General features: G+C 38.3%; 1 protein-coding gene across 1 annotated transcript in view; it reads left to right on the forward strand.

The window, feature by feature from the left end:
* Nucleotides 1-20,929, forward strand: part of LOC104471346 (utrophin-like) — a gene marked incomplete at its 3' end in the record, with an annotated part of 44,840 nt that overhangs the window by 3,421 nt on the left and 20,490 nt on the right. The window contains 12 exon segments of the mRNA XM_010086662.1: nucleotides 1-49; nucleotides 525-698; nucleotides 1,286-1,441; nucleotides 2,856-3,026; nucleotides 4,958-5,137; nucleotides 5,446-5,574; nucleotides 5,710-5,880; nucleotides 6,439-6,588; nucleotides 8,775-8,912; nucleotides 9,690-9,842; nucleotides 16,189-16,380; nucleotides 18,211-18,383. The exon segment at nucleotides 1-49 is cut by the window's left edge and continues 29 nt beyond it. Of these exon segments, the coding sequence (XP_010084964.1) occupies nucleotides 1-49; nucleotides 525-698; nucleotides 1,286-1,441; nucleotides 2,856-3,026; nucleotides 4,958-5,137; nucleotides 5,446-5,574; nucleotides 5,710-5,880; nucleotides 6,439-6,588; nucleotides 8,775-8,912; nucleotides 9,690-9,842; nucleotides 16,189-16,380; nucleotides 18,211-18,383 (1,836 nt within the window).

Consider the following 20,929-nt stretch of genomic DNA (forward strand, 5'->3'; position numbering starts at 1 on the left):
TCCTGAATGTAGGTCTCCTCGTGGTGGAACTCAGCTGGATGCTTTGCAGGTAAAAATGAGAGTTGCACTAAGAATTTAAATGTGAGGAGCTTCTGGTCTTCAATTACACACTGATGTTGTCAGCTTGCAAATTGCTTGGTGTGGTCAACCGAACCTCAGAAGTAAATAGTATATGCTTTGACCTGCTTTTATCAGGAAACAAGCAGTAGCAGATTAATTGAATACGGAAGTTTAAAGTTTGTAAGTATCATGGGATAAATGCTGAAAGTTACAAAGTCTCTGTATTTTAGTAGAATGGGTATTTTGAAAGTGTATAATACAGAATTACAGCTCTCTTGCACCTCAGGTGGAGACTAGGAACAGGTGATGGAATTTGGCTTGGCAAATAGTGTTGTCATCTGTACTGAGTTGTGGTGGCATAAGATGTGAGTTAGAATCTGTGGGGGAAGGTGCTTTAAAAGTTATTTTTTGAAGTGTAGGTATTAATTTAAAACAATCTTTTAATATAATATTAATTAAAACAGAGAAAACTCCGTGAAGTATCTACAAAGTATCAGCTTTTCCAGAAACCAGCCAATTTTGAACAACGCATGTTGGACTGCAAGCGGGTGTTGGATGGTGTAAAAGCAGAACTTCACGTCTTGGATGTGAAGGATACTGACCCAGATGTAATCCAAGCTCATCTGGACAGGTGCATGGTAAGTATGCAATGTTTTTAACTCGTGCTTGGGGATGTCTTTCTTGTGTGATTCTTCTTGCCTAAACTCTCTCCTGAGGAGATTTTGCTTAAAGTCCTCAATGAATTCTTACAACTCTTTGCAAAACACCAACAGAACAATTGATAACTAAAACCATCTAATTTTCTATGTGAGAATGTGGACATAAAAACAGTGGATTATTGATCACAGATGTGGTGGAACAGCTGAGTTTTTATGAAGTCCTTTACCTGGCTCATCCTTGTGTTATGAAGAAGCTTGACTCCAGGGGCAAGTTTGCTTGGTTCTCAGTGTTTGAAGAAATACTATGCATAAGGTCAAGTACAGATCACAATGTTAGCCTTGCTAGGTGTGGTGATATTATGGAGTAAACACTGCTAAATTGTTGTGATAATTCTTTTTTTGTGTATGAAAATTAAAACTGGAATAAAATAAGGAACATCAGGAATTTGAAATCTTCTTAATCCATAGCTCAGTGTTTAGGTGCAATCTGACAGTCAGGTTCCTAAATGAAGCAAAGTCTGAAAGTCTGCACTACAAATTGATCTCTAATATATTTGTGTTTTTAGAAACTCTATAAGACCCTCAGTGAGGTGAAATTGGAGGTTGAAACTGTCATCAAGACAGGAAGGCAAATTGTACAGAAACAACAAACAGATAATCCCAAAGGGATGGATGAACAATTGACAGCATTGAAATTTCTTTACAATGACTTGGGGGCACAGGTAAGAAAACCAAATGTACATGTGAACATTTGTCTGCGTATAAAATCCCTTCCTTGTTGTTTTGATGTCAGATGGTGTTTTAAGTTTGATTCTGAAGCTGATACTGTATAGGCTAGTTGCTACATCCAGGAACAATCAGTTGAGAGATTGAAGATTACACATAACAGTCCTGCAGTTGTGCAAGATCCCTGTGCTCACAGTGTTCCCAAAGGGGAGGTAGCCTTAAAAAAGGGAAGGTTCATGGAGCTTTCGTCATTCTGGCAAAGCTGGCTTGCTATTTGTTAAAGTTGTTGAGCACTGTTGCAACTTCACTTGTCTGTAAACCAGCCTACAAGATAATTTACTATCATATTGTCATATAAGAAGTTTGAGTCAATGTAAAACATTTTTTCGGAGGTGTCATGATGGTTTCTAAGCGTAATCAATCTAAAGGGTTGCTCTGAGTATGGAATAGAGAATGCAGGTAAACCTGTATTTCCCATGCACTGCATTAGATATTGATTTGAATAATTTTATTGAATAAAGAACTATTTAATTACTAAGTGAAGTGTTTAAAAAGAGTTAAAATGTTAGGGGGCAGGAGGGAAGCAGGGGAATTTTTTCCTGCCTAAATTAAGACAAAAGTCCAAGCGGACTCATGCCTGTTCAGTGCTCTGTGAATGAAGCTGTGGGTAAGCAGCCAGATTATATTGTTGGAATATCTTGAAATGGGCCTTAGGAAATATTTTATTGTTGTAAAGTGGAGAATATTAATGAAGTTGTGGGTTCTAGTGGAACCTGTACATCTAGAACTTAGAAAGCATGTAGACAAGAAATTGGGAAAGGGTAGAAAGGTGAAGTTATTTGCAGTATAATGTTATGACTTTGTCTGAATTGATTTTTTTTTTTTTTAGACCTTCAAAGAGCATATTACTTTGAATAAATACATGCAAGCACTAAGCTGAGAGGGGGGCAAGTGTTTTGAAATGTCAGTTCATTCTGACTGCTATGGTTGGGTTTGTTCTCAAGTCTGTGTTAGGTTTGACCAGATTAATTGTGTAGCCAGTTAGAAACAAAATTGATTAAACTGCAGCAAACATCAAATTTCCTATTCACTTTACTGAAATGTTTTCAAGGGCAAACTAGGTTTTCAGTGAAATCTTTCTTTACAGCTTTCTGCTAGCAGGTCTATCAAAATACAAAAAGGAACTGAATTTTACCTATGAGTGACTGACTGGATTCTGCATGCCCTTGAGTTTCAGTTAAAGGATCATAATAAAGTTTAAATGTGAATTTCTTGATTATGAGCTATAAATAAGTTAGTATGCAGGTTTCTTTGTCTCCTTTTTATATAGGTGGATATTTTAGCTGGCTAGCACTTTTGGTTTTGCTATCTTTTAAAATCTAATTGTTTTCTTTTTTCCTTTTTTTATAGGTAACAGAAGGAAAACAAGACCTTGAAAGAGCAACTCAGCTGGCACGCAAAATGAGGAAAGAGGCTGCCTCTTTGTCAGAATGGCTAGCTAGCACTGAGGCTGAGCTTGTGCAGAAGTCCACTTCAGAGAGCTTGCTTTCTGATCTAGATTCAGAGATTGCCTGGGCCAAAGTAAGCACGCTCTAAATATCTGTAGAATACATTTTTCACATGATGGCAATGCTTTGTAGAGGTGGCTGTGAATTTAAATCCCCATAACTTGTTCCTAAATCTCTTGCATCATGAAACTTGAGTAGATTCAGTAGATCATATGCAGTACCTTACGGAGTCTGATCTGTTTCAGCTCTGGCATCTTGCCTGAAACTTAAATGGTCAGTGAAATATTAAAGATATTACTACATACTTCAATACCTATTAATACCAAATGACTTCCTGTGTCTCCAACACAGTTCATAAGTATAATATTCCTAATTATCAGCAAATATAATTTTGGGCTGGGTCAAATATTTTACTAGTAGAACAAACTGAAAGTTCATTGACCCTTTTAATGGAATATTGATTTGTAACTTTTCATTGAAAGAGCTTTGTCTTTAAAATTGTAACTTTGCAGAACAAAGCTCCTGTAACTCCTTATTTTCTTTTTTCTATAAATTGGAACTTTTGATGGAAGCAGGTGAATTTATTATAATTATTCTGAAGCAAAGTATCTATTTTCTCACAGTGTAGAAACTTGTATATATAATAGTTGGAGTTAGCAGCAAGTGTCAATTGATACAGTTCATCAATACTGATTTTTCCAGTTGTTTTCTGTCACCTTTTACTTTTGGAACAGGTCTGTGTACAATCTTAAAACTTGAAAGCTTACAAAATTAAAAAACCATCTAATTATAACCTGTTCTTGCCCATTTCACTCAGGAGTAGCAATTATTAGCACTACACATCTGCTGTGTCAGTAGCACTAAGATTTCTTTCCAAACAAGCTTGTAAATACTTATTTCAATATACTTACTATACATTTGTAATTTGTAAGCACTGCAAATAGTTCATGCACACTTACACCGCACCAGCAGGAGGAAAAGCCCTTTATGTTGCATGCAAAGTTGTCCTTCATATCTTAAGGTTTTCTAGAGGCAATATAAAAATGTATCAAATTGAGTATTTGTTTCTGTCTTGAAGATTATAAATTATGATAAAACAATTTATTTCACAGATAAGATGTTCAAGGAACTCCAGACACTAGTTGTGTTTAACTGTATTCTTCAACCCACTGTACACTGACATCAAAGAGCTTTCTAAGTAGCCAGATCTTATCAATCATTGATGATCATGTATGGCAAGAGGTGCTATCTTCCATATGGAAATCATATACTGATATTCAAGACATGACATATTACTTAGTTTCTATGCCACTATGCATTTTTTTCAAAGATTATGATTTTTTTTTTAGATTAAAAAACCCACTATTTAAAATCAGAGATGACTGGGGAAAAAAAAATTAGAGCTAAAGATACATATATTTACATATCTACATATAACAACAGTAATATAACAATAGGACATCTGTGATACGTAGCAAGTGAATTGAACATACGCAGTAATGAGTGGTGGTGGTTCTTAAAGACGTTCAGCCTTGTTCTACCACTTGTCTCAACGTTGCCAACTGCAAAAGTACTTGAGAAGGAAAAGATAGAGAGAAATCCCAAGCGTCGCTTGAAAACTGTGTTCACTGTGGTGCTTGACAGTGCAGAAAAGAAGTTTTTACAATTGGACCTATAATGTGATGTGATGCATTTGCTTTGTGTACATGATGAAAAGGAACTATGAGGATATTATAAAACAACAAAAGAAAAGTCTCAAGCTAATTTATTCAGCACACTTACAGGTATTGTGCTCTTGCTCACACGCTCTCAAAAATATCAACACTATCTACAGAATGAGTATAAACAGAAAGTGATTCTACTTGATTTGATTTACAACCCCCCCCCCCACAAGTGAAGGTCATCCTATGATACTATTTGTTTTCTGTGAAGGTAAAAAAATCCAGCTCCCTTGCCCATGTGATTGGGAGCAGTGTGCAGCATTAATGGCTTATCTTGTTTCAGAATGTGCTGAGAGAGCTGGAGAGGAGGAAAGCTGACCTGAAGAGCATCACAGAAAGCTGCACTGCACTCCAGACTCTGGTGGAAGGGAGTGAGACTTCCCTGGAGGAGAAGCTATGTGTCCTTAATGCTGGCTGGAGCAGAGTTCGGACCTGGACTGAGGACTGGTGTGATACCTTGTTGGTAAGTTGCATGTGTGGGAAATATTCAGGGTGATTCTTTTTCCCTTTCTATGAATTAGGATCAATAATATCAACGGGTCTAGAATGGAAATTGAATTCCTGTAAATAGTAATTGAAGGTGAAAGGTATAATCTAGTTTTCAGTGTTTCTTTCCAAGGTATATCCATAACGCTTTGTTCCGTTGATCTCCTCACTCGTAGTGGTGGTTTTAGCAGGGCGTTTTGTGTGGGCGTGTTTTGTTTCTGTCTTGGTTGTTTTTGTGGATTTTTTAAGTTTCTTACATTAATACTTTTTTTCATCATCTTCCAGAATCATCAGAGCCAGCTAGAAATTTTTGATGAAAATGTTGCCCACATAAGTACTTGGTTGTATCAGGCTGAAGCCTTGCTGGATGAGATTGAGAAAAAGTCAGCAAGCAAAAAGGAGGAAACTGTGAAGGTAGGAAATGTTGCTGTCAAGGAACCAGTTCTGGATTCTAAATGAAGTCAAGTTAGGTCTGCTACCTGTACGGGTGTTTTAAAAATATTTTTTCCTGTCTTAGGGTAACCATTTGAATTTTCTTTCCCTTTCTAGCGGTTAACATCTGAATTAGATGATGTTAGTCTTCGAGTGGATAATGTGCGTGATCAGGCCATCATCCTAATGAATGGTCGGGGGGTGTCATGCCGTGAACTTGTTGAACCCAAACTGGCAGAACTGAACCGTAACTTTGAGAAGGTCTCTCAGCACATCAAAAGTGCCAAGGTGAGGATGAGCGAGCCCTAGAACGTGTTTGGGGAAGTCTGTGTCAAAATCATGGCAAATAGGGGATGGATCTCTGTGTTAGAAAAGCACTTCGATACTTTTGATTCTCTTTTAAGTATTTATATGTGAAAAATGGACTGATTTTAGACCAACTGCTTTTTTTTTTACCAGAGTAGCAGGTGATGACTTGAGTTGCAAGGGAAAATTTACAAATAACTGTGTTATAAAGATTCAGAAAAGTGTATATGTTGCAGTACATATTTATATGAACTGTAGAGCAACACCATAATCTAATGTGACTGGAGGTTTTTTTGTTTATTTTGAGATCAAAATGCTCAGGTTGAAGTTTTAAGGTACAAGTTGGGAAATACCTATCAACACTGTCCAAGCTAACTCTGTGTTAGATCACATAACTCTTGCCATTTTTTTTAATGCTGATATCTGATGGTTCTACAAACTTGTATATCTGTTGATGGAGAATTGGTTTAAATCATTAAACTGTGTGTGACAGCTCAGACTAAATTTTCAGCTTGAACAAAGTTTTATTTTGCTTTGTAGATGCTTGTTGGACAAGAACGACTTCCTGTCATGTCAGAGCCCCGTGAAGTCAGAGTAGCTTTTCCAGACCTGGAAAAATTTGAGTGTGACATACAGAATATGTTAAAAGCTGTGGAAAAGCATCTGGAGTTGAGTGGGGATAATGAAAAGGTTTGTGAGCACTGGAAGAATTAAATAACTGACTACCTCCCTTTCTATTTTGTCCACGTGTTACATTCCTCCAGACTTTGAGGGAGAATTTTTCTGAGAAAATCTTTTTAAGACAGGAGTAGAAAATGAAAGGAATTAGTAGGTTGTTGGCAACACTGCACAATTCTCCCATACTTTTCCCATAGCTGCTGCCTCTTGGCTGGTGCATTGAGTCTGTATTTTGGTCATACATTGGTCTATATTTTTATCATGGTTTTATATAATTCAGGTAGTGAATTTTGATTTTCATTTTAGCTTCTCTCTTCTATTCAAAGTAGCTGTTTATAAGGAATCTTTCCTGTAAAAGTAATAGGTTGCAAAACCTTTTTTTCTTTCTTCATCTCTGTCTGAACTTATGTTGAAATGATTACTTAATGCAGCTGAGGCTCTTACTGTGTGTTTGGCAATTTTGTGCCTCTAATCTATTGCATTGAGTATTTTTTTTTGCTTTTTAAACTGGTATGATATGTTGAATCACAGTGCATAGGTCAGGTCAGCGGATGCTTGAGGTGCAAGTAAGAGTGTTGCAGTATGGTTCATAGTAAGTAAAAATAATAATTTATCTTTTTCTAGATTTTTATTTAGGCTCTGCTATTTACCTGTATAAAATTGACATAATTTTGTTTACGTCTTGTCTGCAACAATCTTATTGTCTACAAAATTGTGTAAAGTCCTGCTGGGGCACCCTGTCTGCCTTTTAAGCACATGAAATATTATATACTGAGCTGGAAAGCTGAATATATAAGTCTATGGAAAATGGCATGTATACTACAGAAAACAATTTCCAAAAAACCTCTATGAAAGTCCCTGTTGTTCCAGAACATATACTTCCCTTTGTGCAGTTTTTATATGTATTATGTTTTCATTTTCTTGCTGTTCTGCTCAGAGCTTGCTTATTATTGTCAAGGAATGTTTACAATAGAAATGGAGCACCTTCTTGCTGTGGCTGCCTACTGCTGGCTCAATTGAGTGAGCTTCCTGCTGGGCATGTCTTTATGAAGTTTATGGAATGAGCAAGTTGTATTTTAGGATTTGGTAGCTGTGGAGGAGAATGTCCAGTTGAATTTCTTTGTCTGACATTTGGATAGTAAAACAACAGTTTACTGTCATTCTGCAGTGGTCGGTACTGGGAGTGTTTAATGTCTTTGTCAGAGCCATAGACAGTGGGATTGAGTGCACTGACAGCAAGATTGCTGACGACACCAAGCTGGGTGGTGTGGGGGACACACTGGGGGAATGGGATGCCATCCAGAGGGACCTGGACAGGCTTGAGAGGTGGGCCAGTGCAAACCTCATGAAGTTCAACAAGGCCAAGTGCAACGTCCTGCACGTGGGTTGAGGAAATCCCAAGCACAAATACAGGCTGGGCAGAGAAAGGATTGAGAGAAGCCCTGAGGAGGACTTGCTGGTTGATGAGAAGCTCAACATGACCCAGAAATGTGTGCTTGGAGCCCAGAAAGCCAACTGTATCCTGGGATGCATCAAAAGAAGTGTGACCAGCAGGTTGAAGGTGATTCTCCCCCTCTACTCTGCTCTTGTGAGACCCCACCTGGAGTACTGCATCCAGCTCTGGGGATGATAAAGTAAGAAAGACATGGACCTGTTGGAGTGAGTCCAGAAGGAGTCCATGAAGATGGTCAGAGGGCTGGAGGACCTCCCATATGAGGACAGGCTGAGAAGAGTTGGGCTTGTTCAGCCTGGAAATGAGAAGGCTCCGAGGAGACCTTATAGCAGCCTTCTAGTACCTGAAGGGGGCTACAGGAGAGATGAGGAGGGACTCTTCATCAGGGAGCACAGTGATAGGATGAGGAGTAATGGCTTTAAGCTGAAAGAGGGTAGACTTAGATTAGATAATAGGAAGACGTTCTTCACTGTGAGGGTGGTGAGGCACTGGAACAGGTTGCCCAGGGAAGCTGTGGATGCCCCATCCCTGGAGGGGTTCAAGGCCAGGCTGGATGAGGCTTTGAGCAACCTGGGCTAGTGGGAGGTGTCCCTGCCCATGGCAGTGTGGCAGGTGGAACTCGATGGTCTTTAAGGTCCCTTCTAAACCATTCTATGATTGCTATTAATATCTGAATAGGTAATAAATTCATTTTGGAAAACGTAGCTGAGCTTTCTGTAGATAATACAGACTTGTGTAATTTTAGCTGGATCAAGAAAGAGCTCAGATTGAAGAAGTTTTACAGAGAGGAGGGCAGTTGTTACAGCAGCCAATGGAGGACCATAAAAGAGAGAAGATCCGCATACAGCTGTTGCTTCTGCAGAAAAAGTACAACAGTGTACAGGTATGATTATGATAGTTACTATAGTTAAAGCTCATTTGTGCAGTCTTCCTTTTGGTATCCCACTTACGGCCTGGTTATAACTTTTTTTAGTGTATAAGATTCTGAAAAAAAACATACATGCAATCTGACTCTCTGAATCTTTGCAATTCCAAAATATGAATTTTGTTATTCCAAAGTTTTGGGGAGAGAGGTTTTGATTTTTAAAGTCCTTTTCACAGCTTCACAGAGGACCACTGTGTATGTATGTTGAGCATTTGCTTCACTTGTCTTTAGCCCTCCAGAAGAGGTTTGTCTCCACCACCATAGTGAATATGTTTGTGTACATGTATCTGAGTTCTCAGCTGAAGAGGTTTTTGTGAATGAGCCTGCTCCTGAATTCCTCTAGCTTCCTATAGAGGAAGAGTATTATCAGCAATTGTGGACTCTAGTATGTTGTGATGCTTTCATAGATGTGCCATATTAAAAAATGTGTTTGTGTAGAACAGAGAGGAGCTGTATTCTTATATACTTCTTTTATCTCACGTATTTGAATCATATTAGAGTTGAAAAGGTGAGGTGTAGCTCAAAGGCAGGGGAAGACCCTCAGGCTGACTTTGATTACATGTCTGTGTAGAGGAATAGAATATAGCTATTTTAAATAAATGGCTACTATTGTGTATTTTGGAATTTGCTTCTTCAACTGAATCCCTTACGTGTTTTTGTTTTTCAAATCAATAAGACCTGTTTTGTTCATTACTTCCCTCTTATACTGTATTTTCCTGATACACTGGATTGTAGGAGTGCAGGTCATTTCAAAGGAGGCAGGTGGTGGAACTCTCTCCAGTGTTTTCCCAGTATAAGAAGGAACATGACAGTCTAATGAAGTGGCTGGATGAGGCTGAGCACCGTCTGTCAGGGCTGCAAGATGTGGAAGATGAACAAAAACTACAGGTGAACGAGACTTTTTTTTTTTCTTAGAGCAGGGTGAATGCCATGCATGAGCTTTAGAGATATATTTTAAAGTTTTATGGCTGTTCTTTTGATACCTTTTTGGAAAGAAGTATTTTCAAAATGATGGCATTCATTTTTCATTGTGAAACTATCTGCATATACCACTTTGGAATTTCTACGTTTGTGGGTCCAAAATACGTCATTCGTCAGACCCAAGTCTTAGAGCATGATCTGGGTAGTGTGGTCAACTCAGAACAGTTTCACTTGCCAGTCTTGCTCATGAGGATTATGTTTAGCTCTTTTTGATACCCTGGCTCAAACAGCCTGATTAAATGTCTGGTTGGTGCAGGTATGATAAAAGCCTTGTTTGAGGCTTAAATTCAGTGCCTCTGCATCCTGTGGACAGGATATTGTAAGTACTCTGATGCTGCCTTTCCCTGTCTCAAGTGCTTAGGGAGTGCTAACTACCCTCGTGATTGATATTACTGTACACAGTAAAGATTAATAAAAATGACAAAATTTGAAGTACTTCTGATGAGAAGAGTTATGTGTGATAATGTGTGTGTGCATGGGTCTTGGCAAACAATTTTACAACTGATTTAATAGGATGTCAGGGTCTGATAAAATTTACTGCCCAGAAAACTGTATGTCTTAATTGTTGAGGGTACAGATACTTTCAGTGTTCTTTTTTGTAGTTTTGTTGCACTTTGGTTTTGTGTTTTGGGTTTTTAAAAATTTATTTTGTTACTTCTCTTTTTCATTCTTCAAAACACTTTGGCTACATTGTAATTACGCTAATATTTTAGGCAATAACAGTGAGGAACCTTGTGAAACAGTAATTTCTTGGACAAGCTTGGGGGCTAGGCAATCTGTCAAGTAGTTTCTGCATATGAAGCTTCATAATTAAAATCAATCAATCTGGTTTTGACTGCTCTGTAACCTTTTAACCCAGCACCAGTTAAGGGTAGGGGTAAAATGCTCTGGTTCCCTGTGAAACTCACAGCACAAAATCGTCTTCATTCACAGCTGTAGCGTGGTGTGGCTTCAGCTACGTGATAGCTGTAGACCTGTGGCAGATGGTCTGCTTTTCTTGGTCAGCCAGGCTATTCAGTGTCAGCTGTGAAAGCAAACCTCTTAAACCTGCTTCTTGTTAGAGAGACTTTTTCAAATTATAAGCCTCCCACACAGATCTGAGGAGCAAAGATGGCCCCGGGATCTGTTTAACTGTCCAACAACAACTGACCTCTGTTGGGTCCCCAGCAGTCATTTCGGTGTACTGTGGTACTTGCACATGAGCACCTTGGGACCTGACTGATGCCAGGGAATTTGTTTGAAGGAAATGGGGATCCATACACATTTAAAGTAAAACAATGTGATTGAGTTTTCTGTTTGACCATCAGCTGCTTTGAGTGAATCAATTACCAGACTGAAAAGGACAAAAGGTGCGCTTGGATGGTTCTTTGCTACTGGGAGCAGTCTAGCTGTGCTGCAGACTGGTCTTCCTGGTCACTGTTGGTCTTACTGCAGGTTGACTGGTCTTCTCTAAGGAAGATCTTTTGCCTTCTATAAAGCCTATTTCTTCAGGGATATACTACAGCTGATCCCTGGCACTGCTGGATCCGTTCCTGGATTACTGCATCTTGGTATCTGGGTGCTGAATGTAAATATGGATTACTATAGCAATTAAAATAGATGAGGAAATGTTGTCTTTGCTCAGAATTAGTCAAGCTGTGTAAAAAATATCTTTGTACTTCCAGATGTAGTTTCTAGTCTGGCTGAGTGAGCTAGGCTTTCAGAAAGGGACCACAGTGGTTTTCATTGTTAGAGTGAAACTCAGAAACTGCTGCTGTTGTTTCATGTGCCTGTGCCTCTGTCTTTCTGATATTTGAGTGGTAAGCCAGCCTGTCCCAAGTGACCTTATTTTACTTTGATAGCTTGTTCTTTCACCTGCTTTACTATTTGATCTTGAACACCAAAAATGGTATGGCACCATACTATTTCTAAAGGGAGAAGATGTTCCTAAATATCATCATCATTTTAGATGAACACAGTTGCTCCAGAATTTTCTTGGAGCCACCAGTCTTGTCTTATTCTCAGCACCAGGGGTGGACCCTAATGCTACAATTCTGCAACAGAAACTGCCCCTCCCCAATTTTTACCACATATTCTGTGCTTGAACACCCTCCCTCCCCCTTCTTTAGTCGGTAAGGATGTCTGATGAAGGTGGGGAAAGGGAAACTCTGGATGCATCCACAGGGCCCCCAAACTACCAAATAGTATATTGCAGTGCTTTTGCTCAGCTCAGGACTGAGAAGCACTAAATGAATTCTTGACCCACTGGTGCACAGCTGGCTCAACCCCTCACCTTGATGTATGGAAGGTGCAGTGAGCAGAGGAAGAGAAACTAGTGTCTGAAATGAACAAACAGGGAGGGAAAGGAAGATTTTGGCCACCAAGCTGGGGAGTAGACTACAATTGACATTTTATGTGGTACATTATTTATGTTTTTGTAAATGAGTGTGGAGGAGAGGACTTACTTATGGTGCTTGAAGGTCATATATATCTCTATATTGATTTGCTGGAAGTAGGTGGATCATAAATATTTCTCATTGTGTATGCTTCTAGGGATTATGGAGTTAAGTGTCTCTAAAAATGTTGGTAACCCTTCTGCATAGCATGTACTTCTGAATAACCCTTGTTTTGTCACAAACCCATTAGCTAGAAAAGCCTGCATCAGAAATTTCTATCTCCTTGAGCTCCTTCATTTCTAACCTTGCTTTAGTATTTCTTTAAATTACTCTATTCTGGCTTGGATTGGAATGAGGGGAAGGAAAAATTAAACCTTCAATTGCAGAAGTAATGACTTGACTAAAGTTCCTGAGAGATTTTTCTAGGTTTTAGCAAACTGTTTTCAAGTGAAAATGATAATTTTGCAGATAGTAAGTGAAATTGCTCTTGCACGCACAGTACGTTCTTTCCTATAAACTGAAAAATAGACCATCTTGAAGGCTCTTGAAGTATTATTCCTGTAATAAAGAAAACATGTTTATTGGCCAATTGTGCTTTTTTTAGGGAGAAGGTTCTGGGTTACTCAGATATGAACCATTAGCTACATTGCCCACAAATATGTTGTTTACTGACTGCATTAATGAACCCAGAAGAACAAATAAAATGGATGTGAGATTTTAGTTTTGGAAAACCTTTTCCTAGAAAGCTGGCTATAAAATATTTTGAGTGTGAGAGAGAAGGGGCAAAGAATGGTTAAAAAGTGAGCATTTCTAATCAAAATGGTATTTATTTGGAAATGCAATAAATGTGTGGTGGTCTCAAATTAGGGTAAAGACTTTAGGTTTAAATGTTTATGTAGTTAAACATGCAAGGTAAATTATTTAATTTTATGTGAATTTCTTGGCAGTATTTTCCAAAAATCTACTTGGAAGCAAGTCAGAATATTTCCTTGAGTTGAATCTTTGGTAGATTTTGTGTAAAAGGGGAAAAGGGAAAAAAAATTGAAACCAAATTCTGACTTATAGGTCAAGCTGGATGCTAAGTATAGGAGGAAGCAAATTTTTATTTGACCATGGAATTAAAATTATTTTTAGCAACTCTCATTGAGAGGCCTTATTTATAGATTGTGCACCAGTAACTGAGTATTCCTCTCTTTTCCTCAGTCCATTTTTTCCTAGTATTTAAAGAGACCAAATTTAATAAATGTGCTCTGTCAATGCTGAAATTAAAGTAGAAAAGGGCTATTAAGTCCAGTCAGATCTCCTCCTAAATGACCTTTGATTAACTTTTTATTTGTGGGTGCTTAAAAAAAGAATTTGCCTTTTTTTAATTAAAAAACCCACCCTAAAAAACAGCTTCTGTGACATTTAGATGTTTGATTTGCACGAGGCAGTTGTCATACTTCTGTTCTTCCATTTCTCAGGACTTTATGCTGCGTTTTAGAAGCTGCCAGTCTGCAGTGCAAGGTAGAGAACAAATGAACAATTAAACCTCAGCTATAGTAAAGCACTTGTGTTTATAACACTTACATATGTTCATCTTTGAGAAGGAGGGTTGTGAAGAGAGGAAACATCATCATGGTGATGGGAGGCAGCTGGAGGAGATTAGTAACAAGATGTGCTCTGCAGGAACAGCACCAGGAGGAATTCACTGCTTTGCAGAAGAGCAGCAAACTGGCCCAGGGTGGTGCTGCTGGGGAAGCAGAAAATTTCAGTATATGTCAGTGTTGGCAACAAGTGGAAAATAAGTTTGCTGCATACCAACAGATGCTGTTTTAAATCGTGTGCAAGTTTTTTTTTTTCTAATGGGAGATAAAGCAATGTGTCTGAAGTAGAAAGATAATGAAGTCCAGTGACCTTTTAATTTGGTTGAAATCCAGATTCTGGACTGTTGCCTGTGTGAGAATGGGACTTGTGGGATGATGGAGAGTTAGAGAAAACACCTTGTGAAGATGTTTCAGGCAGCTGTGCTGCAGCAGGCATCCTGGTGCTTGTTCAAACCCAGGCTTATTCCACATTGCTGGGGAACAGATACTTTCGAGTTGCACAAGATTTGTCTGATCTCTTTGAAGCTGGAGCCTCTTCTTCCACAGGAAATCATACCACTGTCTGAGCCTTTGGCTTTTGCTCCAAATTTCAGTGATGGAGTATATACACATATATTATGGATGGAATGCATACAGCACCTCAAGAAAATGTGTTTGGGGGGAGCATCAGGGGCCAAGATGCTGGATTTGTGACTAAAGCATATGGAGTAGTTTGTGGTTTTTACTGTGGTGCTTGCTTGCTCTGCTGTTGCTGCATCAAAAGCAATGCTGAGTATTTTATGATGCTTGTCTGTAATACTTGTTTTCAGTAGACTCAGTTTCTGCTTACGTGCCTGTACAGCCTATTTATTTGCACAGTGAATGACCGAAAGCATACCATGTTTGGTGGTAAAGGTCTTGTGGAATACAACTGTCTTCCCAGTTTCAATACAGGGATGACTGTCTAATTTAAAAAACAAAACAAACCCAAACCAACACAAACCAAATAAAATCCTTAGGAGTTTTCAGTGCATAAGAACAACTCCTGAATGGTGAATATGAACATACTTTTTCTGCTGCAGTCCTATTTTCTTTTGAACTATACATGCTGCATATGTTATATTCCAGTTAATTTGAGTGACATATTTGAAATGCTCAGAAACATGTGGAGGAGGAAGATACAGGTGTTTGCAAACAACTTTGTTAGTGGGGCTTAATGTTTACTGGTTGTCAGCTGTGCTAGCAATTTGTATGTGTGCACCCAGCCCAGACTAATTGAAAAGTAAAATTCACTGGCTGAAATCACTGTGAACATTTGTTCTTTGCACTCTTAAGTGTATTCTCAGCTGTTAGTAAATCATACAGTTGAATGCTTCTACCTCTGTCTCTCTTGACTCAAATTCCCTGAGAACAGGATGGTGGCTTAGAAGTTGCCTGAATTCTTCAGTATTTGGAGGTGGGTTTACTTCTTTATTGCTGATTTAAAAGAACTGGTCTGTTTTCAGAGATAGTAATAGAATCCTGTTAGACAAGAAACCTTTTCAGCAAAAAACTGCTTTCAGTCTTCAGAGTATCTGCTTCACCTGCCTGTGCTACCTTTGCCAGGGACAGCAGAGTATAGCTTCTTGCAGCTGGCTTCCTAATGCTTCTGATCCAGGCCATATTTATGATCTAAGAAAATGCTGCATTAAATTACTGTTCTTGCTTTCTTATCTGCAAACATGGAACTTGGCTCGATAGCCTTGTCTTACAGCCAGAGCGGATAACAATTGCCAACCTCTTGAGGAGTTAGTGTCTCTTATTGCTGCAAAAAAGCATATTGTGGTACTGGTGGAGCACTATTTTTAAAACGTCTGGGAAATCTGGGTAGGGGTGCTTATTGAAAAGAATGTGGAGAGGAAAAAAAAGTCTCCTTCAGTAAATTGGTAACTTTTTGGGAGTCCTTGATGATGAAGGAAGCTGACTGGGCTGTAATAACAACTAGATACAGGCTCAATCAAGAAGTGTAATTTCTGGAAAAGGTAAGGATCAAGGCGAGAGAAATGGTAGTGCCCTTCCCACTCTCCGGAGTTTTAATAGAGAATAATACAGAGTCATTGTAAAGCATGATATCTACTATTTTCTGACTTTTTTTATAAATCTAGAAACAGATTTCTGCAGGACTTACAGCTTTCTGAATTTATGTAGCTTTGCTAGAAAGGCCTTTGTTTTGTCTTTTAATGTAGAGAAGTACATAATATAGTCTACTGATTTAGGATTTTTTCATAAAATTTCTCATAATTTGAAATGTAAAATGAACTTTCATGTTTTTAGGCAATCCCTGTCCAGCCGAGGTTAAAAGGCCACTTTGCTGCAGGGGTTAGGTCCTTGCCTTTTTCTGCTGAATATCTGGTTGAAATCAACAAAGTCTTGCTGGCCATGGCTGATGTTGAACTGCTGCTGAATGCACCAGAGCTAAATACTGGCATCTATGAGGATTTTTCATCTCAGGAAGATGCACTGAAGGTACTGCATGCCTAAATATATTATATTCAGAGGGAAGAATGGGACGAAGGACTAAAAAAAGACCACCATAGCAACTGTATAGCTGTATTTGGTTTTTTGGTCGGTATATACTGGCTCAATGTGCACTGAAGATTAAATAATGAGACAGTTTTGTGCCTAATTTTGCTTTTATGCAGAATCTAGATACAAAGTGAAGCAACATGAAAGCTGAGTAGGAAGTTGGTGGAGAAGGCTTTGACTTCTTTGGTTGGAGGAACTGTTGTGTTTTTCATCCTGTAGTGTCTGTAACATGTAGAGAAATGCTAAAGCAAATCTTCTGATCTTCCTCCTTGGTCTCCTTAATGCAGCTGCTGTTCTCCATGTCATGTGAAAACAACTGCTCACATGGGAAGGGGGAGAAAGGGAGATTCTTGACTTTTGTATGAAGCTATATATGAGGCCACAAGACAGTGATACTTGTTTTGATTAGCAAAGCATCTATATCTGCTCAATTTTAAGCTCTTCTCCTCATTGTCAGCCAGTGGATTTACCTGTGTGGTTAATGATGAGGAAGTAGTTAAGTATTTGCCCTTCTTCAAAAGGGGATGAAGAAAGTATGTTTGAAAATACTGAATCCTGCAGTCAAATGTGAGTGAAGTGTGTAGAAATCTGAGTCCTGGTCAATTTTGAGCGTGCAAAGGAGCATGATCCAGAGATTCCCACAGCAAACATCCATTGGAGCTGGGAATTGCACATGGTGTGGTGCAGTGTAGGTGTACCTCTGGACTGGGAAGCATAGCGTGGTCCATGTGTCCTTATTTGAGGTAGTCAGGCTTTGCCTCTCGCCTAGAGCGAGATCGGCTGTTTCTGCAGCTGTTATACAGGTCCTTTAAAGCTTTTCAGAGTTTCAGTCCACTTTTCTGACCTTTTCTTTATGCTGTGTACATGCTTTCACTTCTCATATTTGTTTTTTTGGTGGAGTTTTCAAAAACAGGGGAATGATGCCAACCTTTGACGAAGTGGGTGACTTCTGTTTGTTGATGAGGTTCTCTTGTCTCTGTTTACTCTGCTTCTGTGCTGCCTTAAGTACAACTAAGAATGTATATGTTAAGATGGGTTTAAAATCCTTCATTTTGGTGCAAGTCTTTCATCTGATTTTGAAATCTTGGTATGTTGTAAGGCTGTTTTCAGAAGAAGCAAATAGCAGAGCATAGAATTTTTAGAAGTGTTACTGCTTTAAATTAAAAATGTAAGCAAATTCCACTGTTTGCGTGGGCTGTTTGTACTCTGAATACCAAGACAGTCTTACAACAGCATCTGACTTAAAGGTATTTTCACACCAGAGTTCATTGATATTTGAGATAGGTTGCTTTAACTTTGTGATTTAAATCTAAAACTCTCATGTAGCTTATGCTTTTGCAGTTCTGTGAATATGGAAGGTTATGTGAATAACAATAGTCATGTTTTGTGACTAATTTTTTGCATGAGGAAGGAGTATATACAGTGTCTTCAGGACACAGGCAGATTTGTTTAATAATGAAGATATTGCTATTTTGAGAAGTATGGTATGCCCCTCTACCTCAGGAATGGATTGGATATGTAAAATATTTAATCCTCTTGATAAAAAAACTGAGAAGGACACATGCTTAAAAAGGTGTGATGGACTATTCAGTTGCTAAAAGTGATTTTTATCTGTAAACTGCTGGTGTTGATGGTCATGGTCTTACTGTAGATACTGACTTTCTTGGCCCAGTGTTTTGAAGAGATTGCTTTTTGGTCTTTTTTAAATATATATATGTATATATTTTAATTTCCTGCTGGTGTTGACTTGTGTTGTTACTGTGCTTGCAGAACATAAAAGATACTTTGGATAAACTTGGGGATCAAATTGCAGTCATACATGAGAAGCAGCCTGATGTTATATTAGAAGCATCTGGACCTGAGGCAATACAAATAGGAGACGCACTAACCCAGCTGAATGCAGAGTGGGATAGAATTAATAGGATGTACAATGATCGTAAGTGGTAAGTCAAGGATGTTTGGTTTCTGTGACCACGTGGTAAATATTTTGTGTATTTGAATATAAACATTTAACAAATGTACCCTAATGATGAAGATAAGAGTTTGGGAGTAATCAACTTCAATATGCAGGTATTACACAGTAATTGCCAGAATTATTGAATGTTGAAACAGGTAACATGCAAATTGTAGTTTGGGTGCTTTTATGAAGCTAATTGTTTCTACTTTATAAAATAGAATATTTTGTTTAAAAAACATAAAATTTTTGTAAAGGTTATCACAAAGCGAAGTTCTAGAAGAAAAGTGTTGAGTAGGATGTCTTTTAACAAAGAATTCAAGGCTGCTTTTGAAGGAGAGGAGTTTGAAGGGATGGAGTCTTTAAAATACAGCATGTGTGATAGTTGCCAGTAATTTTTGTTGTAAATAATTGAAGATGAAAGATGACCTTATCCAAGAATTTTGTGGCTGAGAGAACAAGAGCATATTGAAATCAGTGCTTCAGAAAAATGTATTTCCTATTTCCTTTCCACAAAGATCAGATAGCTGCCATTTCACTTAGGTCAAAAAAAGTGGGTAAAAAAAGTTAAACTAAGCTGTGATTTCTCCCCGCCCCTTACAGAATATACTCTAAACTGAAAATGCGCTGTTATCTGAAACATCTTTAAATGTTTAAAAACAAACTTAATACCACTTAGTCAAACTTGGAAAAGTGTGTGAGGCATTTTAAGTTGGAATTAGTGAAAGTTACGTGTTCAGGAAGTTACCCCTAAGCTGAAGGTACTCACGGTGGATACAGCAGTAGACACTGAGATTGTGTGTATGCAAAAAAACCCCTTAATGACTGAAAATTATTTTTTTTAAACTTATAGTTAAATGCGAAGGCCCATACTGTACTTAATTTGCTTTTACAGTTTTTGCTTTTTAATGGTGCTATAAGGTAATGGTTAATGCAGATGTTCTGTAGAGCATAAAGTAATGTCTAGCCATGTTCACTCGTTTGTAGCACCAGAAATCTGATATCAAACACCTTTGGCAGTATATTTTGAAGAGATGTTCTTAGGAAGCATGTGTTTTATAAGCTGATGTTTTCATCTCTTTCTCAGAGCACTGTTGTTATGTGTAGGAAAATAAATAGCGGTTGGTGGTATTCTCAAAGTAGAGACTTCCAGAAATTCTGGGCCACTGGATCAGTGAAGCATCAAGATTTCTAATAACTCAGCAGGCTCTGTTTCGCTGTTTTTAGTTTGAAAAACAAATAGTGGTGCTGCTTGGATACCACTTTCTGTGCTCTTGCTGCCTGCCTGTGGTTACCTGTTGTATTTGGAGACAACTGCTCCAGAATCTGGTGCCCATCTGTATTTATATGCCTCCAGTTCTTTTTGCCTTCATAGGCATGACAGGCTAAGCTTTACTTATGCCTTCCCCTCCCCTTTAACTTAATTGAAAAACTTTAATATTATCCTTTTGTAAGTATGAGTACAATTTCATTTCGTTAAGTAGCTGGGGTTAACCAGAAGCCTTCCTATTGAAAAAGATATGTAGAGTAAATTCAATGTTTATGATTAACTGTCAGAAAGCAACAGATTACCTCCTCAGTTGGTTCACTGAATACAAATTAATCTTGAATTTCATGAAGTTTGTAAAGCTCTGCATCTTAAGAATAATATTGGGTGTGATTTTCATACAAAAGGGACTACTGGACTACTGGACACCACTTTAGCAATTTGAGATAAAGTGATATGTAGCTTATTGAATAAATTAGGTGCTACAATTTCAATAGAAGGATATACTTTGGTTAATGAAGACAATATTAGTATCAATATTAAAATGCTGTATTTTGGCATTGGTATTCTTGTACCCTTTCTGTTACTAAGAAGAATTTTTAACCAAGTTTATTCTTGCTTTTCCCAGTGTTGCCCTAAGTATAAGCAAGAAGGCTTAGAAGACTGTCTCTTTAATAATCTCTGTCTTTTTTCTGTTTCTGGAGTGGGTGGAAGTTTTGACAGAATTGGTAGAAACAGCATCTGAAGTCTGTTTAGAAGACCGTCTCCTTAATAATCTCTTTTTTCTGTTTCTGGAGTGGGTGGAAGTTTTGGCAGAGTTAGTAGAAACAGCATCTGAAGTCTGTGTCAAAAGATTGGTTTAGTTTTCAGAGGTAGTAATGATTCTGTGATTGAATGCCCACTGAGTACTTAAACCTTTTATCAAAGCTCTGATGTAGCCAAGCACAAGTTGGATTAAACTGTATTTAGCAAAGCTTTTAAGTGTACAACTGAATCCAGTTGACTTCAGTTTGACTTGAACATATGCGTAAAGTAAAATGTATGTGGGTTTTTTGTGTATGTATGGACTTAATGCTTTGTCAAGCTGTTTGTAACGATGCTCTTTTGCTAGTTTTGCTCCCTCTGCCATGGACTTTACCACTAGTGCTGAAAGTGTTGGTGACTTGGGAATGACCTGTGGTTTGGAAGCGAGTGGATTTCTGCAGATGAGGCAAGGAGTAGCCAAGTCTCGGTGCTGCAGTGACAGGGCCTTGGTCCTCTAATCTTTC

The sequence above is a fragment of the Pterocles gutturalis genome, unplaced genomic scaffold (assembly GCF_000699245.1).
Source record: "Pterocles gutturalis isolate BGI_N339 unplaced genomic scaffold, ASM69924v1 scaffold13111, whole genome shotgun sequence".
In the NCBI taxonomy this organism is placed as follows: domain Eukaryota; kingdom Metazoa; phylum Chordata; class Aves; order Pterocliformes; family Pteroclidae; genus Pterocles; species Pterocles gutturalis.